Source organism: Galeopterus variegatus, unplaced genomic scaffold (assembly GCF_000696425.1).
Source record: "Galeopterus variegatus unplaced genomic scaffold, G_variegatus-3.0.2 Scaffold9118, whole genome shotgun sequence".
Lineage (NCBI taxonomy): Eukaryota > Metazoa > Chordata > Mammalia > Dermoptera > Cynocephalidae > Galeopterus > Galeopterus variegatus.
In genome coordinates, this window is record NW_007735229.1 from 6,881 (window position 1) to 28,233 (window position 21,353).

Consider the following 21,353-nt stretch of genomic DNA (forward strand, 5'->3'; position numbering starts at 1 on the left):
GTGGGATCCGAACCCTCGGCGGGAGCTCCGCAGCGCTCCCAAGCGGTGCACTGTAGCAGTGCGCCACCGGACCGGCCCCAGGATTTAAAATCTTTGAGAAATGAGAGCAAGTGATGTAAGGATTAACAGACAACTATAACAAAGAATGTAGTCAAGTGGTAGAGTCTGATGACTTTAGATTTAAAGCTGGGTATATTTAAGGAAGAGGCAGGGAGAATGATCCAGAATTAGCAGTGAAGAGCAAGGAGGACACCTGTCTGGCTCCTGGTCCAGTGATAGGAGGAAAATAAATGGAAAATTAGTCATCACTTTAGTTAGCTTCAGGGGAGCAGTATAATCAGGAGATCTAGAAGGTGAAGGGAAGGTTCAGCAAAGATGTTGAGGATTTGGGAGGTTTTGTTAGGGAAATGTTGGGTTCCAGAGGGCAAAGTAAAAGGGTTTCAGGATTCTGGGAGGAGTAGATAGGGACAGGATAGGGAATAATATGTGGAACCATATGAAAATCAGAGGTGGGAGGTGTGGGCTGACTGAGGTGTCTGGTAAAGAAGGATAAAGGGCCTAATAAGTCCTAGTTGTCTGAAGACAGATAGTGTGGTGAGGCTGTGTTGGGGAATGCTGACGGGAATGTCAAGGACCCTCTCTTCATTCCTACGGATGGAGGTTGGAGGCTGGGAAGAGCAGCCTTACTCAGTGCCCTTGGGGCTTCTTCTTGACCCCTGCAGATGGAGACCAAGAAAACAGGAAGTTGCTTGTCACCCTCTGTACCTGGCGTGGCTTGTTGATTGCTAGGCTTTGTTTTAGGGTATCCAGTCATATGAAGAGGGTTTTATTCAGGAGTGCTACATCTGCACTAGCTAGTCTAGTTCTCACCAGACAGTACTTGATAAAATTATAATCTGCTTGTTGATGCCTCCCAGATCTGTTATCTACAGCCCAGATTTGTGCATAGATCTCCAGACCAGTATGTGTCTGTCTATCCACCGAACAAGATCACTTGGATAGCTCATAGATAGCCTCTTAAACTTAAATGTCTGAAACCAAATGCAGTGTCTTCTCCCCATTAAATCTGTTGTTTGTTGGTTAGAGCATGATGTTAATAACACCAGTGTCAAGGGTTTGGATCCCTTTACTGGCCAGCCATCAAGAAAATAAAAATAAATAAACGTTGTTATTCTCAAACTTGTCTGATCATCATAAGGACTCACAGTAACTGAATCAAAATCTCTGGATCTGAGGCCCAAGAATCTATATTTAAAAAGCCTCTCAAGTGATTTCTGATTGGCTATGTTTGGGAACCATTAAATTAAGGAATATTTTCTTCTTGAGAGTTTTCCTTGTCTCATTTTTTTCTGTTACGATGTATTCTGTATATAAATACACACACACCCACACATACGTGCACACACACATATGTAATATTTTCAAAGAATATCCTCACAACCATGTCAGTAAAAGGTAAATTTGGAGCATTAATCTAGAAAATTTTAGGAATTAAACCTGTGTACCTTTCTTGAAATACTATAACTTATGGCTTTAAATTGACTGATTGGTATCCTCAAAGCATTCATGGAAAAAGAGTTTAAGTCAAATATGAATGCATCATCTTTTAAGGGAAATATTCAACAAGAAACAGATCCAAAAGGATGAAGGAATGTAATTGTTTTCTTTACCAGGTGATGAATGGTGCTATCCTTCAGCAAGTGTTTGTGGTGGATTATGTTGTTCAGTCCCAAATGTGTGGAGATTGCCATCGAGTAGAAGCTAAGGACTTCTGGAAGGCTGTGATTCAAGTCAGGCAAAAGGTAATGGGAGAAAGATGGTGAGTGAGTCCTACGTAGTATTTCATCTTGTCTGTTATAAACAGCTAGTAAAATCACTTTCTTCCCCTTCTTTCCAAATCCTTTAGGCACCAGGGATAGTCTGGGTCCCTGGAGCATTCACCTTTGAAAATAGATCACTATTACATTTTAGATAATCTTTAAAAATTGTTGTTGTTTGAAAAATCAGTATGCTATAGCTATAGATGGTATGCGTGTGCTATACCCATAAATGGCTTTTTTAGGCATTTAATTTATTGATCTAATGCATTTGTATTTAGACTTTGCACAAAAAAACTTTCTACTATCTGGAACAATTGATTCTGAAATATGGAATGCATCAGAATACACTTCGTATCAAAGAGATTCATGGTGAGTTAAAATTTAAAAGCATTTGAAACAGGTCAAAATTTTATTTCAACTTATGTAAGTAATTTTTTATTTATTGGTAATATCTGGATTAGTACTTTCCAAAAGAACTTTCTGTTAGTAAGAAAAAAAATCTTAGTTCTCTATCTGCACTGTCCACTATAGTAGTCACTAGCTGCATGTGGCTCTTAGGTACTACTTAAATTTGGCTGTTGAAGACTTGAAGTGCAACTGAGGAACTGGATTTTTAATTTTTTCTTTTTTTGTGTATTTGTACTTTTCTCTTAATTTAAATGAAATTTATATGAAATAGCCACATGTGGCTAGTGGCTAGTCTATTGGATGGCACATATCTAGAACTAAGATTTTTTTCTTTGATGTTCTTCCTCTGCCCCAATTCAAGACATTTATTAAGCATCTAGTTTGTGATAGATACTATTCTGGATTCTTAGAAGATAAAGATGAATTATTATTAATTCCTGCCCTCAATGGATTGCTTATCTCACTACGAGATGAATAAACCATTAACTACACTAATGGAGTATAAAGTGCTATGATAGAAAATTCATTGAAAACTTGTTTTATGTAGAGAGATCAGTTTCTGATTGGAAGAAGATAATTATTTTTGAGGTCTATAAGTTTGTTTTATAGCGTTTTTATGTTTTTCATGTGCTGAGAGGTATTGTGATGGATAAATTAATTTGGAAACCTAAACTCAATCATCATAATAAACAGTGATATACAAATAATACAATTAGATTTCTTAAAGAAGGAATTTTAAAACTTTTGCATAATTTCATAATGGCTATTACAGCAGCTTGTTCTGTCTTAGAACTTAACTGTTTTGATGTAGCATACTTATACATATTAGATGGTGAATGAATAATTCTGGAATTAATATAAAACAAATGTTCTTTAGCAAACTTAAGTCTTCTGCTAAAAAAAATGTTTTTGGATGGTGCTTGCTACTGTTAGACATGAATTGAGTTTCCTAGTCTCTTTAAAGTACAGATTTAGGGATAGCTGTTCGTGAAAGAATGACCAAATTCTTAAATTATACTCCTTATTTTAAAACTATGCGTTCCACTGTTACTTACTGGTCTGTTACTCATTTATCTTTAAGTGTTGAAAAAGTGCTTAGAAAGTATGATCTTTGGTCTTTAAATGGGGAAAAAATTGTAATTAGTTATGTTACTTGGAGAAAATCTTTTAAGCTTTGCATCTGACCTGAGTGCATAACCAGTAGACACAAAGAGTTGATAGTCTGAATTGGTGAAACACAATTTAGTGAATACTGATTGTGGGTAAGGTAACCTACTGCCTATTGGACATAGTATGTGGTTATTTGAGGCTAGCCACCAGGCACAAATACACCTTTGTTCTGAGTAACTCTTTTGGGGGTAAAGAGACCCAGATTTTCTAAGAAGCAAATTATTATTATTATAGTTCATCATCATGGTAGAAATATACTTGTATAGTGGCTGGCTGATTAGCTCAGTTGGTTAGAATGTGGTGCAGATAACACCAGTCCATGGTTCAATCCTTGTATCAGCCAGCTGCCAAAAAAAAAAAAAAAAAAAAAAATATCCACTGTTTTCCCCAGAGATTGTGCCTTAAAACAAGATAGTACAATATATGCTCTGTTTGTAAATTGTGGTGATAGTGGTAATTTCCCCTCATATGTGGGATTGTTCTGGATTGTTCTATGACTTGCTGTCTTGCTTAATGTATTTGGAAACCTTTCCACAACATTACATACAGTTCTATTTCATTATTTTTAATTGCTGTATGGTATTCATTAATCAATATATATTTTAACTTAGTTGTTCTTTTGATAATAGGCTTACGTATTGTTCCATTATTCGCTGCTACAAACAGCACTGTAATAAATATCCTTAAGATGTTTGTCTTTCTTCATATGTAGTAGTTTTCCTTTGGACTGATTTAAAGAAATTAGAAAAGCCAATGAAGTCTTATCCAGTGCTGGCAAATGTTTGGACAAATGAAAACTCTCAAGTGGTGGGAATGTAAATTGACAATATTTTGGAAGATAATCTAGCAGTGTGTGTCAAAATTTAAAATTTACATATGTAATACTCCTTTCTAATAATTTCAGTTCTCAGTATCACTAATAGTTTACAGTTGATATTCTTGATTTGCTAGATAATCAATTATGTGTAAACAGTGATAGATTTATTTCTTCTTTCTAGTATTTTTTCCTCTTTTATTCCCCCTTTGGATAGAGTGGTGACACATCAGACATTATTATCTTTTTAATTGTTGAGGTTTCTGTTTGATATATATGCATACATACTTAATAATAGTTACAGCCTTCTATCTACTTTTATTCCCCCTTTGGATAGAGTGGTGACACATCAGACATTATTATCTTTTTAATCGTTGAGGTTTCTGTTTGATATATATGCATACATACTTAATAATAGTTACAGCCTTCTATCTAATCTTGCTGTCTTTTGTGTTAGTGACATTGAAAGGATTAGAAAGTGTGCCTTTTTTCTACCTAGTGTTTATTAACCTCTTGAAGTTTTATAAGAACTTGTCCATTAATTCTTCCAGTTTGTTATCTTCTGGGGCATAAGTCTTTTCGGTTTCTTTTAGGACACTGATTTCTTTTAGGTATTCTACCTCTTTTTGAATGAATTTTGATAGCATTCTCCAAGAAGAGAAACCATTTCATCTAGCTTTGTATGTTCTTGGTATAAAATTGAATGTAGTAAATTCTCATAATATTAAGTCTTATCCATAACTGTAGTTATGTTCTCTTTATTGCTTCTAATGTTGTTTGTCTTTTCTTATTTTCTATCCCCCTCCCTTTGGTCAGACTCACCAAACTTTTATCTATTATGTTAGTTTATTCAAAAACTATTTTTAGTTTTATCAAAAAAATCTTACTTTTTCTTTCTTTTTCTTAATTTTGTTTTTATTACTATAATTCCTTCTACTTTCTTTAATTTTATTTTGTTTTGATTGATTGAAAGCTTAGTTATTTTCAATTTCTAATAGATATGTTTAAGGTTATAAATTGTCTCCTGAGCACCATGTTGGCTCTGTAGCTGGTATTTATAGCCACCTTTTCCTCTACCTGTTGCATGCTTCCATTTCCCTCAGGAAACACCTCAGCTGTTTCATTCTCTTGGGTACATACATTCTAAGATGTAGAACTGCTGAGTCACATGGTAAATTTCTGTTTATATTAATGTATAGGAAACTGCCAAACTGTTTGCTATACAATTATAGCAAGTAGCTATACCATTTTATATTCCTGCCAGCAATATTTGAGGGTTCTAGTTTCTTCATATCCTCATCAACAGTTGGACTGTCTTTATTTAGAGCTATTTTAGAGGGCAGTGTGAAGTGGTATCTCATTGTGGTTTTAATTTCCATTTCACTAATGATTAATGATGTTGAGCATATTCTGGATACAAGTTTCTTACGTATTTTCTCCTAGCCTGTACCCTGTCTTCATTTTCTTAATGGTGTCCTTTGAATTGTAAAAGTTTTGAATTTTGATGAAGTCCAGTTTATCATGTTTTTCTTTTACAAATTGTGCTTCTGGTGCTGTGCTTAAGAACTTTTTGTCTAATCAAGGTCACAGAGATTTCCTTCTATGGTTTCTTTCAAATGTTTTATAGTTTTAGCTTAAGAGTTCTCACTCTTTTAAGTTAATTTTTGTGCAGGGCGTTAGGTATCTAAATTTATTTTTTTCTATGTGGATATTCTTTGCCCTTTTAAAAGACTGTCCTTTCCCAAGTGAATGCCTTGCATTCTCTGTCAGAGATATATTGACTGTAGTAAATGTAATTGTTTATTTCTGGAATCTCAAGTCTGCTCTATTGATCTATATATCTTTCCTTATGCCAGTCCCAAATTGTCTTGATTACTTAACTAAAGTTAGCAAAGTGTAAGTCCTACAAGATTGTTTATTTTCTTCAAAATTGTTTTAGCTATTCTGGGTAGTTTTTGTTTTCTGTTTGGCTGAGTTATTAGCAAGAATGTCTTTAAACATTTCTTAGGAGGTAGGTTTGCTTTTGGCTATCCTTTTGTTGATGATTTCTAATGCCACAGCATTGTGATCAGATAATGTTGTCTGTAGTAATTTCTACTGTTTGGAATTTATTGAATTAAAAAATCTTAGTACATGATTTATTTATGAATGTTTTGTGAATGTTTGAAAATAATATGCATTTCTTGGGACTGTATTCTATAGTCTCAATTAAATCAGCCTTGATAGTTGGTTATTCAAGTTCTGTGTGTCATGACTATTTTTCATCAATTTTGGTTTTCTTGAGAGTCTTATTCCAGTCCTCACAGTGATTGTACATGTGTTAACTTTTGTTAAGTTTTTCTTTTCTAATAGTTTGTTTTCTGTGTCTTGATTAATGGATTTTCATTATCTTCTTGGTAGATTGTCCTGTTTTTTATTTAAAATATCCTTTTTTCTTTGTCTCTCCCCCTTGGCCTTGAATTTTATTTTGTCTAGAATTAAAATTATGAATCTTATTTTCTTTTTTTGGCATTCGTTTGATTAATTTTGTGTATACTTTTGCCAAACAAGTCTTAAGTCACATCCCTAATCTGTTGTGGCTATAATAGAATATTTTTAATATTTTCTAATAATTTGATTTTGTTTAGTATGGATTTAATTTGTGACGTAGTCATGTTGCTAAAGGAAAATCTTATTTTGCAGAGTTATTTTCATGTGGTCTTTTTTTTTTTTTAAAGATGGTTTGGATTTCTATTATTCCTCAAAACAACATGCACAGAAGATGGTAGAATTTCTTCAGTGTACAGTTCCCTGTAGGTAGGTTCTGAACCTAAATGTGACTTAAGTCCAAGGACCTGGGGATGGATACAGGTCACATCTATTCTTCAGGCTTAGACAAATTTTCTTAGGTTAAAATATTTAAGATTGTACTAGGAGTACTTCCACAATCAGGAAGCATTTATTGGGCTAGTCACTTTAAGGGATATATTAGCCAAATAACATGTAAGAATCTCTTTGGAGAGCTAGACGTAACTCCATGATAATAAGCACTAAAGTGCTGACCCACATCAATTGAATGTATTTAAATGATAAGATACAAGGAAAGATGGGGGTTAGAGGGCTTTGGGGAGAGGCTTCATGGAGGAGGTAGGACATGTGCTTCAATGATGGGGGAAATTTTCAGAGTTTATATTGAAAAGTGAGATTAGCGTGAACAAAGACTTGTAGTGGGCATGAGTATGGCTTTTAATGCATGCTGGATAGAGAGTAGATTGGTCAGAGCCAAGAGCATGTTTTGGAGGTTTTTAATAGATAAGGTTGAAAATAGGTAGGGTTTAGTCAGACTAGTGAAGGTTTTGAAATGCAGGTGGATAAAATTAGGCTTTACCATAGTAGGCATCAGGAAGCTGTTTCAGACCTTGGACAGTAGATATTTGATTCGATGAAAATTGCTATTCCTGAGTCTATACAATATAAGTAAGGACCTTTGTCTTATATATACTTTTTTCTTATTAGATACAAAGCATCACAAAGACTGATCTCTCAGGATATCCATAGTAACACATATAATTACAAAAGCACTTTTTCTGTGGAAATTGTTCCAATATGCAAGGTACTTTTTTTCATTTAATTAATGCATATCTGTGAAAGAGTATAAGTAATTAATTGGCTTATATGTAATTTGTAGCTCCTTGTTACCTTCTGGGGTTGGTTAAAAATTTAGAATAACTTCCTTAAATGATTTCTGACACATTTAGCCATGTTAAAAAGATATAAAAAAGTAATCTTGCTTATAATTATGAGTTGTCATGCCTTTAATTTTGGTGTATTAAGTTGAAAAGACCTGGTTGCAGTTTTTAAAAGTCCTTGTTCCTTAAAATTTGTGATCCTAGTGGACATTATAACAGACAGGTCTATGCACCTTTGCATATAAGAAATAACCTTAAAATAAATAACAGTGACCCGTATTGTGGAGCATGTGCAAACAGGATTTTGGCAAGATTAGATTAAACATATTGTGGAAATGAGGTCATAGAATCATTTTTATGATTTTAAAAAAATCTGAATAAAACATTTAAGATGTATGTTATCATTTTATTTAACTATATTAAGGTAAAACCCTGCTTCAAAAATATAAATGAATTAAAATTCAACAAGTAGTAATTGAGCATGTGTTTAGAAGTCTGTGTATAGAGGATTATAGCTAGAGGTCTCTACCGTGTGGGAACTTATTATGTTGATATTAAATCACTAATAATGATAACTGCCATAATTTATTGTGACCATTCTATATAAAGTTAGTATCTAAGTAAGTATTTATTATCTTTCACCTCATTCATATCTCATAATAACTGAGGTAAACGATGTCATTCTGAAGATGAGGAAATTGAAGCTTAGGGAGGTTAGACAACTTGCCTAATGAAGCCAGGATTTGTACCAAGTCTGTGACTAAAGCTTTAAAGCTGTTATCACTAATTTATAGTATAGTACAGGACCAAGACTAAAATGATAGCTTAAAACAGGGTCAGCAAACTTTTTCTCTAGAGGGCCAGATACTAAATATTTTCAGGTTTCAGGCCATATAATTTATTTTGCATCTACTCAGTTCTCCTATTGTTGCACAAAAGTAGCCATGGACAATATGTCAATGAATGGCCAAGGTTGTGTTCCAGCAAAATTTTGTTTATAAAAACAGGTGGGGGGCCAAATTTGTCCTGAGGGCCATATTTTGCTAACTCCTGGTTTAAAACAGTAAACATATTCCTGGCTCAAAGCCTGGGAAATATGAGTGTAGGTGGGAGGGCATATTTAGGCCTGTGTATTAGCTGCTTTGAGTGACTCATACAAGTAACTGGGTGGAATACACACAATTTAAAGCGGTATTTTCATATAACTGGAAACTTTTGAGTTAGAAACCGAGGACTTGACTAGGAGCTGTCAGGCACAGAATGTCCCTTCAGTGGAGAAGCCTATGATTGTAAATAGATACAGCTTAAAGTATAACCCAGATCCTTTTTTATATTTTCATACATTTAAAAAATAATTTCGATTAAAAAAAACCCCATAATTACATTATTGTTTAATATTTCCCAATATACCTGTAGACATATGTGACATTTTTGGGCATTAAATCTTTGATTACATATTGGTATATGTTGCTGTGTAAGAGAAACATGTTTCTTTGAAATTTGTTTTTCATGGAGATTGGGAGAAGTCACAAGTAGATTTAGAAAATCACTGTCCGCCAGATGTTTTGAATACTTTGCTTAGAATGTACATTGTATTAACATGGAGTGATAAGCATTCACACTGCAATAAAATTGAAGTAAACTTAATAATAGCTTGGTGCATAGGCCCTGGAAGATTTTTTAAAGCATTTTTATTAAGACATATATGGCTATCTTAGGAAGGTATAGCTTAGTTTTAGTTTTTTTAAGATCTGATTCTTTTCTTTAGGCTCTTTGTTGATACGTAGACTTAAAAATAATGTTTTCATTGGGCAAATGCAGTTGAATTGGGTTTACACATTGATGAGTGTTTATTAGAGACTATTATATAGGATTTGCCTCATTCTAAATGTTAGTTCTTATTTCTAGGATAATGTTGTTTGTCTCTCTCCAAAACTGGCACAAAGTCTGGGAAATATGAACCAGATTTGTGTGTGTATTCGAGTAACCAGTGCCATCCACCTCATAGATCCAAACACCCTACAAGGTAAGTTGTGGAAACTATTTGCCTTGCCAATTTTGCTATGTATGTCATGCAGTAATAATTTATATTGTTAATTTTATCAAACATTCTTCATAATACTGTTTTGAAAGGCAAGTTAAAATTGTACTTCTGTTTAATACTTACAAAACGCTGTGGAACTATAAAGCTTTTGATTAGCTATTCTTGTATTTTGTATTTAAAGAAACAGTTCTGTGAACTTTTACAAATTTACTACTTTATTTCATTAATTTTTAATGAAATCAACTTATTTACCTCATTTTTTTGAATAGTTACTTAAGTTCTTTGCCAAATTTTATTGTGTAGCAGTTACTTTAAATTTTGAAACAGTTGACTTTTTGTGATCCAGTGAAACATTTAGTTTGGATATGAGTTTTAACTAATTTCATCATTATTATAGATCATTTTAAAACTTTCCCTTTATAAAAATTATTTTTTAAGGAAGACCACATATTGATAGGTGTCTCAGTATTTGGCTGTATCTTCTACTTCTTGATCTTTTTCATGTATTTCCTGTAATATAAGTTTTCCATTATAAAAAAATTGGGTTTATATTAATATTTTCTAGAAAGTCATTGTTCTTGTTAATTAAAATTCATTGGTTAAACATCTGTTTGCAGTATTGTGATTGACATTTTTTAACTATCAGGTAGAACTAGACTTATTTCCCCAAAATTAAGCAGCTAAGATGACTGATGTTTCTAAACTAAAATGCCAAAAACGTGAAACAAATACAAGTGTGATTGGATCTGATATTACTTAAAAGGCACTTAGTTCTGTGGCATTCTGATTAAAGTAATTACTTAAGATATACTAATTTCTCTTGTGCTTTGAGAAGTTTGGGGCTGATTTATAGAAATGAATGATGATCCTAGAGAGGTGAGTTGACACTATAGTTCCTGTTGACCTGATGCTTCCCAGTGGGTATATACCAACTTCTAGTTGACATTTGATGACTCTTGGAAATATATCAGTTCTCTTGTTCTTTAGTGTTCTATGCTTATTCTTAGTTGCAGATATTGATGGGAGCACTTTCTGGAGTCAACCTTTCAATAGTTTATGCCATCCCAAACAGCTAGAGGAGTTTATTGTGATGGAATGCAGCATAGTCCGAGATTTAAAACGCAGTGCAGGTGCTGGAATGATATCAAAAAAGGTAAGCTATATCCTGCCTACCCTTTTTTTTTTTTTTTACTTTTTTGCCAACTTATTACTGTTTCAGTTTCTCTATTTTTTTTTTTGTTGTTGGTAATTCCAAAATGTGGAGTTAAAATAAAGCTAGCACTACATTAGGTTAAAAATGCATTGTGTGCTTCTTTGTTTTTTTTTTAAACATGTGGTCATTGTGGTGAAAGTTATCAGACTCACACTATCTGGTAAGTTAATTTTTTCTTTTTTACATTGGAAAAAAAGTTTTTAAATGTTTACTCCATTATTGTAAAAAAGCATTTCCATGCTTTATTTTTGTAGAGGAGGACCAAATGACCAACTAATCTCTTGACTTTTTAAAATTCATCACTAAATAATAAATACTTCAGTATACATCTGTAAAACATAAAAATATTTTTCTACATAATCAGTGTTATTGTCTTACCTATAAACTACATAGTCAACCTTCAGATTTCCTCATTTGTCCCAAAAGTTTCTTTTATGGTTTGTTCACACTAGTCTCCAATTGGAAAACACATATTAAATGTGTATAATGCACCTTGTAAATCTTTTATTTAATAATAGCCCCTTTCCCTAAATTTTTGTTTTTGTTTTTGTTATGATACCAACTTCCTTAGACAACTAGGGTACTTATCTTGTAGAATATTCTACCTTCTAGATCTTATTGTTTCTTCATGATGTCATTTAACTTGCTTCTTAATCCCTTATATTTCCTCTAAACTGGAGAGTGGACCTACAGGTTTGGTTAGGTTGAGGTTAAGTTATTTTCGCCAGAACATTTCAGAGGTAATGCTGTGTACTTTCTATAATATCACATCAAGAGACAAGTAATATCTGTTTCACTGGTTAAAATGGTGTTAGCCAGATCCCTCCAGCGTAGTGTTATGGTCTTACTTTCCAGCAAGTAATCTGTGTAGCAATACTGTAATAATATGCAAATGTCAAGATCTTTTTATCTCTTTTTTCTGGCTTTAGCATCTGTTGATAATTCTTGCCTAAATTATTATTTTATTTAGGGTTACAAAATCGTAAATTTTCTATTTCTGTTATTTCTTGTACAATTATTAGCTGGCATTCTTTATTAAGGAAGAGCTTTCCATTATCAACTAGGGCTATGTGGTTTTCCTGAAATGCTTTTCTTCTGCATAAATCCTTAATTCTTTCTCTTTTAGCACATATTTTCAGAGTAAGCAGTTGGTCTAAGAGTCACTCTCAGTGGCGAAAATTAGTTTAGACTTGTTTTTATATTTGTCAGTGTCTCTTTATCTGTGATAATCATTGTGATCTCATGAAGTGTTGCACATTTACTGTATTTCTTTTCTTTCCTATTTCTTGTCCTATGCGCCCCCCCCCATCTTTCCTTCCTTTTTTTCAAATGCTTGGATTGCCCCATATTTAGCCAGTGGGAGCCCCCTCAGAGTGGTTTCTATGTGCTTTTGACATGACTTTCTTGGTCTTTGAAAGCATCCTTATTTTCTGGCACAACAACAGCATTCAAGTTTCTAAAATCACATTGTATAGTTTTTAACCTATATCTGAAGTCAAGTATTTCTTCAAGGATGTAAGTCTAATTTCTTTTAGTGTGAAGTGGTATTTAGAGACCCTCAATCTGGGTACTAAGGGTGCTTATTCCCTTTGAGGTAATATTCATCTTGAGACAATTACTTTATACATATTTATTTGAAATAAAAAAAATAATATAGTTAAGAGCAAACTATTTATAATAAATGTAGAAGTATAAACATCTCAGGCAGATATAAAACTAGATATTGTATTTTCTTGGTTTTCAAAAAATACATTTAGCTAGAACAGGTTTATAAGTCTCTTATAAATAGAAGTAGTTTATTAGCTAGAAAGTGAATTCTGTTACATAGAATTTAGTCTCTCCCCGGTAATTCACTTTTCTTTTTCAGTTCTTTTCCTAAATCTGAGATCTGTCTTTTACTTCAATTTCTCCTTTCTACTTCTGCTGCTTCTTTTTGTCTGTATTTTGGAATACCTTAATTTTACCTGTTACTCTTAGTATTTTGCTCTTAATCTCACTTTACTTGGTTTGTCTTTGTTAATAAAAGATATTGGCATGTGCTCTACTGAATTCAGCTTGGAAGTTTGAAATGTCCGTTATGTGTTTGTAAAACTCTCATGTTGGAAAGGGAATTAACAGTTTTCTAGTTTAAAATTTCACAGTTGGGATGTTGTTTCTATAACAAATAGTTTTAAAAAAAAAACCCCAGGATTACACCTCAAACTAGTAGATGTCCAAAAAATTAATTTGATAAAGATTTGGAATCTCTAGTGGTGCGCTGCTGGGATTTCCAGGTTGTTCTTTGAACCCTGGTCTTCTGAACCAAAAAAAAAACCCCAGGATTACACCTCAAACTAGTAGATGTCCAAAAAATTAATTTGATAAAGATTTGCAATCTCTAGTGGTGCGCTGCTGGGATTTCCAGGTTGTTCTTTGAACCCTGGTCTTCTGAACCGTATGTGTCAAACAAGGGTTTGCTTGAAATATTTTCTTGCTTTGAGATTCCCCTACCTTTTCAGTTATTCTCTTTGCTCAGTCTGTATGGTCCCATCTCCTTGTGAAAACATTTCTTTTGAAAATTCTACATGTTTATTTTTAGGTTACATTGTTAATGTTTTGTAAAAGCCTTGAATAAAATCTTAACAAAAATCAATTATTTTTGTGAATTCCTTATGAATCTTTTTCTATACTTATGATTTAGTAATTTGTTAATTTTTACAGTGTTTCAGAGATCTGGAAAATAAAAAACAAGAAAATTAAAAATTAGGAAACTAAAAATATTGTATTTAACTGTTCTATGAGATGCTTTTTGAGTTATGTTTAGATTATTGAAAAGTACATTTTTCTTTCCTATTAAGCATTCCCTTGGGGAAGTCTGGGTACAGAAAACATCTGAAATGAATACCGATAAACAGTATTTTTGTCGCACTCATTTGGGACACCTTCTAAATCCTGGAGACCTTGTGTTGGGGTTTGTATTATTTTATAGTATTTTAAACTGTCAATTAGCATTGCATAGTTTCTTTGGAGCCAGCAAACTACCTAAAATACTAAAGTTGTTTACTCTATAAAGATTTAAAAGTTCTTAGGGGACTTAATTCACTTTATTATTAATAACTAAATTAAACTGTGGATTGGACAAAAGCCGATAGTTAATTCCATTTTGGCCATCATCTTAAAGAGTCATTTGTTCCAAGATTTTGGTAATTGAACCCTGAAGTTGTATGGTTAGATCCATATTTAAAACTTTCTGGGGGAGTGGGTTTTTTATTCTGAATATTTTGCTGCTCAGATATTTCATTTTTAAGATATGGCAGCTGTATATGAACTATAAAGGCATGAACTATAAAAGTTCTTTCCAAATTGGAGTGTATTAGCGTGCCTTCAGAATTACTTTTGTTCTTAGGGTTTCAGTTCCTTTTACTAGAGAATGAAGGTTTTTTGTTTTTGTTTGTTTGTTTTATAAACTAGATGGAACCATCCCCCTAGTTAAACTGATAGTATAAGTCTGTTTTGCTTCTTTTACAAGTATGTGGTAAAGTGGACAGTAATGGATGATATGTGAAACTCAGAGATAGAGTGCCTTATTATCTTTACCAGTATCTGCAGAAGCATGTTCACTGTATAGTACGTTGCGAAACTTTTAAAGTAGGAAGCATATTAAATGTTTGATCTTGGGAGGAAGTTTTGGGTGATATCCATAAAACAAAAAATTATATGCAAAGGATAAATAGTCATTAAGTTTTTTGTTGTTTGCATTTCAGGTTTGATTTGGCCAACAGTAACTTAAATGATGAACATGTCAACAAAATGAACTCTGATAGAATGCCAGATGTGGTAAGGCTTTAGATTTTTCCCTTTTTTCCTGGGTATTGATGTAACTCTTACGGGTAAGATGCATGAGTTTGCACTTTTGAAAATAAATAAATTTAGAAGTTTCTTTGAAATTGCAGTTAAGGTATAATAACAATAGTCTTCGTTTTAAATTATTTTTCTTGGCGGGGTAAATCCATAATTTACTGAGGTTTTCTTGTTGCTCTTATAATCAAATTTTCATTCTCTGTCAAAATACTTGATAATTTCTATAGAGCAATAATTAATATGCAGCTGAAAATGATGACTTTCAAAATTTATTCAAGTTCATGCTTATTTGGCTGAGCTTATTTCATGTATATTGTTCAGTTAAGAAAGCATTTACAGAGCCTGAAAACACAAGCAACAAAAGGAAAAATAAACAAATGGGACTATATCAAACTGAAAAGCTTCTACACAGCAAAGGAAACAATCGACAGAGGGAAATGACAGCCTACAGAGTGGGAGAAAATTTTTGCTAAGTATGCATCTGACAAGGGATTAATATCCATAATATAGAAGGAACTCATGCAGTTTCACAGTAAAAAACCAAATAACCCAATTAAAAAATGGGCAAAGAAACTGAAAAGACATTTTTCAAAGGAAGACATACAAATGGCCAACAGGTACATGAAAAAATGCTCAACGATAGTAGTCATCAGGGAAATGCAAATTAAAACCACATTGAGATATCATCTCACCCCAGTTAGACTGGCTATAATCAAAAAGACAGAGAATAACAAATGCTGGCGAGGATGTGGAGAGAAGGGAATGCTCCTGCACTATTGGTAGGACTGTAAATTAGTACAACCACTATGGAAAACAGTATGGAGGTTTCTCAGACAACTACAGATAGATCTTTCATATGACCCAGCAATCCCACTTCTGAGTATATACCCAAAGGAATGGAAATCATCATATTGAAGGGATACCTGCACTCCCATGTTCATTGCAGCTCTGTTTACAATAGCCGAGATATGGAACCAACCTAAATGTCCATCGATGGATGATTGCACGAGGAAACAGTGGTGTATATACATCATGGAATACTCCCCTGCCATAAAAAAGAATGAAATTTTCCCATTTGCAACAACGTGGATGAGCTTAGAGAAACTTACGTTGAGTGAAATAAGCAAAGCACAGAGGGATAAATAAGATATATACTCACTCATGAGTGGAAGCTAAGAGAGAAAGAAAGAAGGAAAGAAAGGCCACAGTGGTGGGTTGGACTTGTAGAGGGAGAGAACATACCTAGAGATACAAAGTGGAGTGAGGAAAGGGGTATGGGGAGGGAGGTCAGGGATAATTGGGGGGATAATTGGGTTGGGGACACGGGCTATAATCACAATTTCTGGTAATGGGCATGCTGCCAGTATTCATCTGGCCTTCACATCTTAGGCACAAGTGGTGACAATTTGCTTTGTACGCCATGAATATTCATAACCTATTAAAAAAAAAAAGGAAGGCATTTACAGTTAAGACCATTATTCAACTTTGAATGTAATTTCAGTTAAAAATAATCTTCAGAGTGTCAAGTCTTAGAGAAACACTTACTTCTGAAAAATCTTTTAAGTTCTAACATGAGTTTTAGGAATCATGAGCAACAGTGAATGAAATCATTGTGAAAGACCTTATCTCCTACTTGGCTTTATCTTTTAGAATAAACATTGGTTTAGTTAGCTGCGGGCAAAAAATGAAGTGATGGTAAAAGAAGGACCCTTCCCCCCACCACCCAATTGTAAGTCAAACTAGGTATTTCTAACAAGTTTGTAAGAGGAGCTCATGGCAGTATTACGGGATTTTTTGTGTGTAAAATTATTTTCATTTATTCAGCCAAAATTCATTAAACAGTGTTATAAGAAATACTGTTGTGAAAAGTTGTGTGCAGTTCTGAAAGTGTTTATTAGTGGGAAAAGAAAGAAAAAGAGTCTGTCTGTGATGTTTCAGAATGATTTATATGAAATGTTAGCTGAAAACTAATGTTTGTTTAAAAAAAACTGAAGTTTTTGGTATTTAAAAAAAACTTAAAAGTCACTGGAAAATTTCAGCTAGTAAATTTTAACACTTATACAAATAATGCCCAAATGCATTCTCACGAAAAGTTAAATACATGGAGAAAAATTTTAAAGTCCTCTTGATACTACTTATTGATCACAACTCCTTTTCCTGAGATGTAACCACTGTCATCAGTTTGGTGACTTCCCTGGCATTTCCATAGCCTTTCATTTCTTAACTTCATTGGATTTTGAGGCCCTACTGTGTAGTTTCTATTTTTGTAAACTTTGCAAGTATTTGTTACAGGTATTAATCAAGAAGAGCTATGACCGTACCAAACGTCTGCGTCGTAGAAACTGGAAATTGAAAGAGCTTGCAAAAGATAGAGAAAACATGGATACAGATGATGAAAGGTCCCACTTTTCTTTAAACCTTATATGTTGTTCAGAGGAAATCCTTATGATAAATTGTTCTTATTTTCTAAAGAAATAGAGATCACATAATTGATCCTTGTACTCAATATTAATTTTGGATTCTTATCAGGGTATTGGTGGAATCGATATAAAAGGATGTAATGACATTTAACATAGATTTGGTAATTAGTTCCAGGACTAAATGTAAACAGTTTAATTGAAAGTTAAAATATAGTAAATAATTACCTTATGGATAGCACAAATAACAGATGAGTACTTATGACTTGAGACTAAAAGGAAACAGCTTATTGATGTCAAATATGTCATTTCTCAAATAACTTAAGCCTGAATGAATATATGTTCTAAAAACGTTGATTGGATGATTCAAAAAGTGGCCTTTATAATAATGGTGAAGACACTGATGTCTAAAGAAGTGAAGTGTTTATATAAAATTATTTTATGAAATGTGAGTGGGAAACTAGTATTTCTAAAATATAATCTCATAATGTAATTTAAAATAAGTATGTATAAATATATAACATGTTCAGTCAATCAAATATATATATATACACACATATTTGACTTTCATCTGTAGTTTTAAAAGTGTTTCAATTTGGCTATAGACTTTATGGGGGGAGGATAAATTGGTGGGATGTCTTTTCTTTGTCTTATATTTAACATCACCTTATATTCAGCTGTTTTTAACCATGTAATTTTGAAAGAAAATATTTTTTAAGCCTGTCAGAGTAATTAATATCCATATTTTACCTTCAGATATTATTTTTTAATATTTTAATACTTGGAGCACATTTATCTTGTAATGCTGAAAATGAAGAAAATATAACTTCATACTTTTCTTGGTGACAGTGAATTATTTATGTTTCTTTATCCTGTAGACAATACCAAGATTTTCTTGAAGATCTTGAAGAAGATGAGGCAATTAGAAAAAATGTCAACATTTACAGAGGTTGGTGTTTTAGGGGTGTTAGATTTAAATCATATGTTCTGTATGTAAATATAGTTCCCAATATGAGTATTTTGGTATCTTAAACTTTGATTCCCATAAATGACTTTTATTATTTGTTTTTTTTGAACTACTCTCGTCAAATTCTATAAAAAAATACTTGCAGAATAGTAAAACTTACTATAGTGTTGTTAACTGTACTGCGTTTGATACTGTTTGCATCCTAGTGTAATCCCTCAAGTTGCCGACTTCCATACTGGTAAAAAAGTATTCATATTTGTTCAGTTCATTCATTCAATGAATGTTTGAATACCTGCTCTAGATGAGATACAAGAGCTTCTGATACAACGTAGTTAAATAATAATAGTAGGGCAGGTATTTGTATATTTCCATATTTGTATTTATTTTAAAATTTCCTTTTTTTTTAAGATTCAACCATCCCTGTGGAAAGTGACACAGATGATGAAGGAGCACCTCGAATTAGTCTGGCTGAGATGCTTGAAGACCTTCATATTTCCCAAGATGCCACTGGTGAAGAAGGTGCATCGATGATGACATAATGAGATCATGTTGTAGACTGTTTCTACACCTGTGGGCTCAGGAAGTTGGACAAAGTAACCTATATGGTCTATTGCATCTATGCCTCCAGATTGAGAGGGAGATATTTAGTTTTAAACCTGAAAAAACATGACCATTTTGATTGCTCACTTGAAGCACTGAAAAAGATTGATGGCTTAGAAGTTTTAGATAATAAAAGATTATGGAGAATATAATTATTACTAATATTTAGTCCTTTTTTCATGTGGAATTTCATCACTTTATACAAGGCACTGTAGTATTTCACATACTGTAGTGCTGGATTTAAAAGTTCAAAAGTTGTGATTCCTTGGATAACTAAATCTTCAAGTGCAAAGAAGTTTTTACATTCTTTTTATGTTGATTATTTTAATAAAAGCATATGAAATATTTAATATGAACTTGTTTCGCACTTTGATCCATTTTAGATCATTTTTATGTCCTTGGGGTAGAGAAATTGGGGTTCACCTTATCACTGGATGTTCAGGAAGAAAGTTAATCTTTTTTTATTCGTAAAATTAACATCTTTTTTTTTTTTTTCCCCTGACCGGTAAGGGGATCGCAACCCTCGGCATGGTGTTGTCTGTGCCACGCTCAGCCAGTGAGTGCACTGGCCGTCCCTATATAGGATACAAACCCGTGGTCTCGGCGCTACCAGTGCCACACTCTTCCAAGTGAGCCACGGGGCCGGCCCCATAAAATTAACAGCTTTAAAAGCTGTTAAACTGATAGTTATCTTAATTTTTATTGCAGTAGGAAGAAGTATATTTAAAATATTTGTATATTTGTAACAAACATAGATTAGTTATTTAATGGTTAAATAACAGTTTGTTCTTTTGTTATTTTTGCCTGTGCCAGCAGTTTAGGGTAGTAGCTGCTTATGTCTTAAAAATATCTCCTTATCACATAAAGGATTTTGTTTTTAAAGTTTTGTTTTATAAATTGAGAAGGAGGTAATTTTCTCTATGTTTTATCATTATACATATCACCATCAAAGAGAATATTAGATTTCAGCATGTACATGATAAAAGTAATAAAAATGAGTTATATGCTTTATAAAACCATGAATTGCATTTAAATGAGAAATGTCTCCCACATCCTTGAAAGAAAAGCCTTGGCTTGGGTTATAAAGTGTTCTGCGAATGAAGTGTAAGGATCCTATTCCTGTAAGCAAGATCGTACTTACTAAATATGCCACAACTGAGAGCTAATTGATTGATTCTATGCTTACCATCAAATAAACAGATTGAGCAAGTGCCGAATGGAACACTTTCCTTTCTTTTCTTAAAAAAGACTCCCCAGTTTTGAAGTTATCAATAAAGGCCTGAACTTCTGATGGTGGCCCTTTTTCTGTCTGCAGATTCAGTTAAAGTTGTGGGTCTAAAAACCGTAACCTGTCCTTGGTGATAGCCTAGTAGGGATGGCTTGTTTTAGTTCTTCAGAGGTGAGTATGGCCACAGCAAGTTCTCAGTTGTGGTCTGTGTTTACCTCTGATATGCCAGGATTTTAAAAAGCATGAAAATAAAAACATTTTTATTTTTGTGTGTCCTTGCAGTGGTTGTGGTTGCATCAGTGTCATATTTGCATGAGAAGGGACCTCATGCAGTTTTCTGGAGTGGAATTGTTATGTTATTTAAGTAGTACTTGGCATATGATTTTTCCCATTGAAAAATATAATTTTCCACTAAACTTATTTAAGTCTTACTCATTTTGATGTATCTTTATGAGTATTGAAACCTGTTGGTTGAAAGAAGGCTGTGACAAGAAGGGATGTAGCTAAGGGACAAGTTGTCATCCAAGAGCTTGCACAGAATTAAACAATCCTAAGAAATCTACCATTTTAGGGTATACTTCCCATGCTCAGGCTTGTGGATCCCACAGTACTCTTATTGCTGTCTCAGAGTTGATAAGGGTATTAATCAAATGTACAAGAAGGTGACTTATAACCCAATTTATAAATATGACTAACTTACAAGTCAGTATGATCATTTTCTTTTGTAGCCAGATCTGCAACTGAAGCTGTTGTTTTATAGTCAAAAGTCACTGATGAGCAAGGAAAGAATTGAAGGAGAAAGTTGCTTGTGTGATTGTGATGTTTAACATCCAGCTAATTCCTTGCCACAGTAGAACCTGGGAACTCCAGGCTGTGTGCCGGGATGCAGCTCCCTGGTGAGTACTGAGTGCTAGAGTTTTCCCTAGACTCTTAATTTTAGCAACTCTGTTTATGTTAATTCATTCCTCAGATTATGTGGCATGTTATTTTTAGTTTAATTTGTTATTTGTAGCTCAAGGTACGTTTACTTTTTTTTTTTTCCTTTTTGTCTTTTTTCGTGACCGGCAATGGATCGCAACCCTCAGTGTCGCGCCCGTACCGGACCGGGACCGGCCACGGGATCGCAACCCCCGGTGGTGCCCCCGCCCCCCCCTCAGCCCGGGC

General features: G+C 33.4%; 1 protein-coding gene across 1 annotated transcript in view; it reads left to right on the forward strand.

The window, feature by feature from the left end:
• NMD3 (NMD3 ribosome export adaptor) overlaps window positions 1-19,317 on the forward strand; it is a 23,356-nt gene extending 4,039 nt beyond the window's left edge. Inside the window, exons 3-13 of the mRNA XM_008593419.1 lie at window positions 1,612-1,802; window positions 2,099-2,189; window positions 6,930-7,008; window positions 7,708-7,804; window positions 9,789-9,906; window positions 10,932-11,077; window positions 13,975-14,087; window positions 14,881-14,953; window positions 17,270-17,376; window positions 18,273-18,343; window positions 18,770-19,317. Of these exons, the coding sequence (XP_008591641.1) occupies window positions 1,644-1,802; window positions 2,099-2,189; window positions 6,930-7,008; window positions 7,708-7,804; window positions 9,789-9,906; window positions 10,932-11,077; window positions 13,975-14,087; window positions 14,881-14,953; window positions 17,270-17,376; window positions 18,273-18,343; window positions 18,770-18,900 (1,185 nt within the window). The 5' untranslated portion in view covers window positions 1,612-1,643 and the 3' untranslated portion in view covers window positions 18,901-19,317. The remainder of the gene's footprint in view (window positions 1-1,611; window positions 1,803-2,098; window positions 2,190-6,929; window positions 7,009-7,707; window positions 7,805-9,788; window positions 9,907-10,931; window positions 11,078-13,974; window positions 14,088-14,880; window positions 14,954-17,269; window positions 17,377-18,272; window positions 18,344-18,769) is intronic.
• Window positions 19,318-21,353: the final 2,036 nt, after the last annotated feature.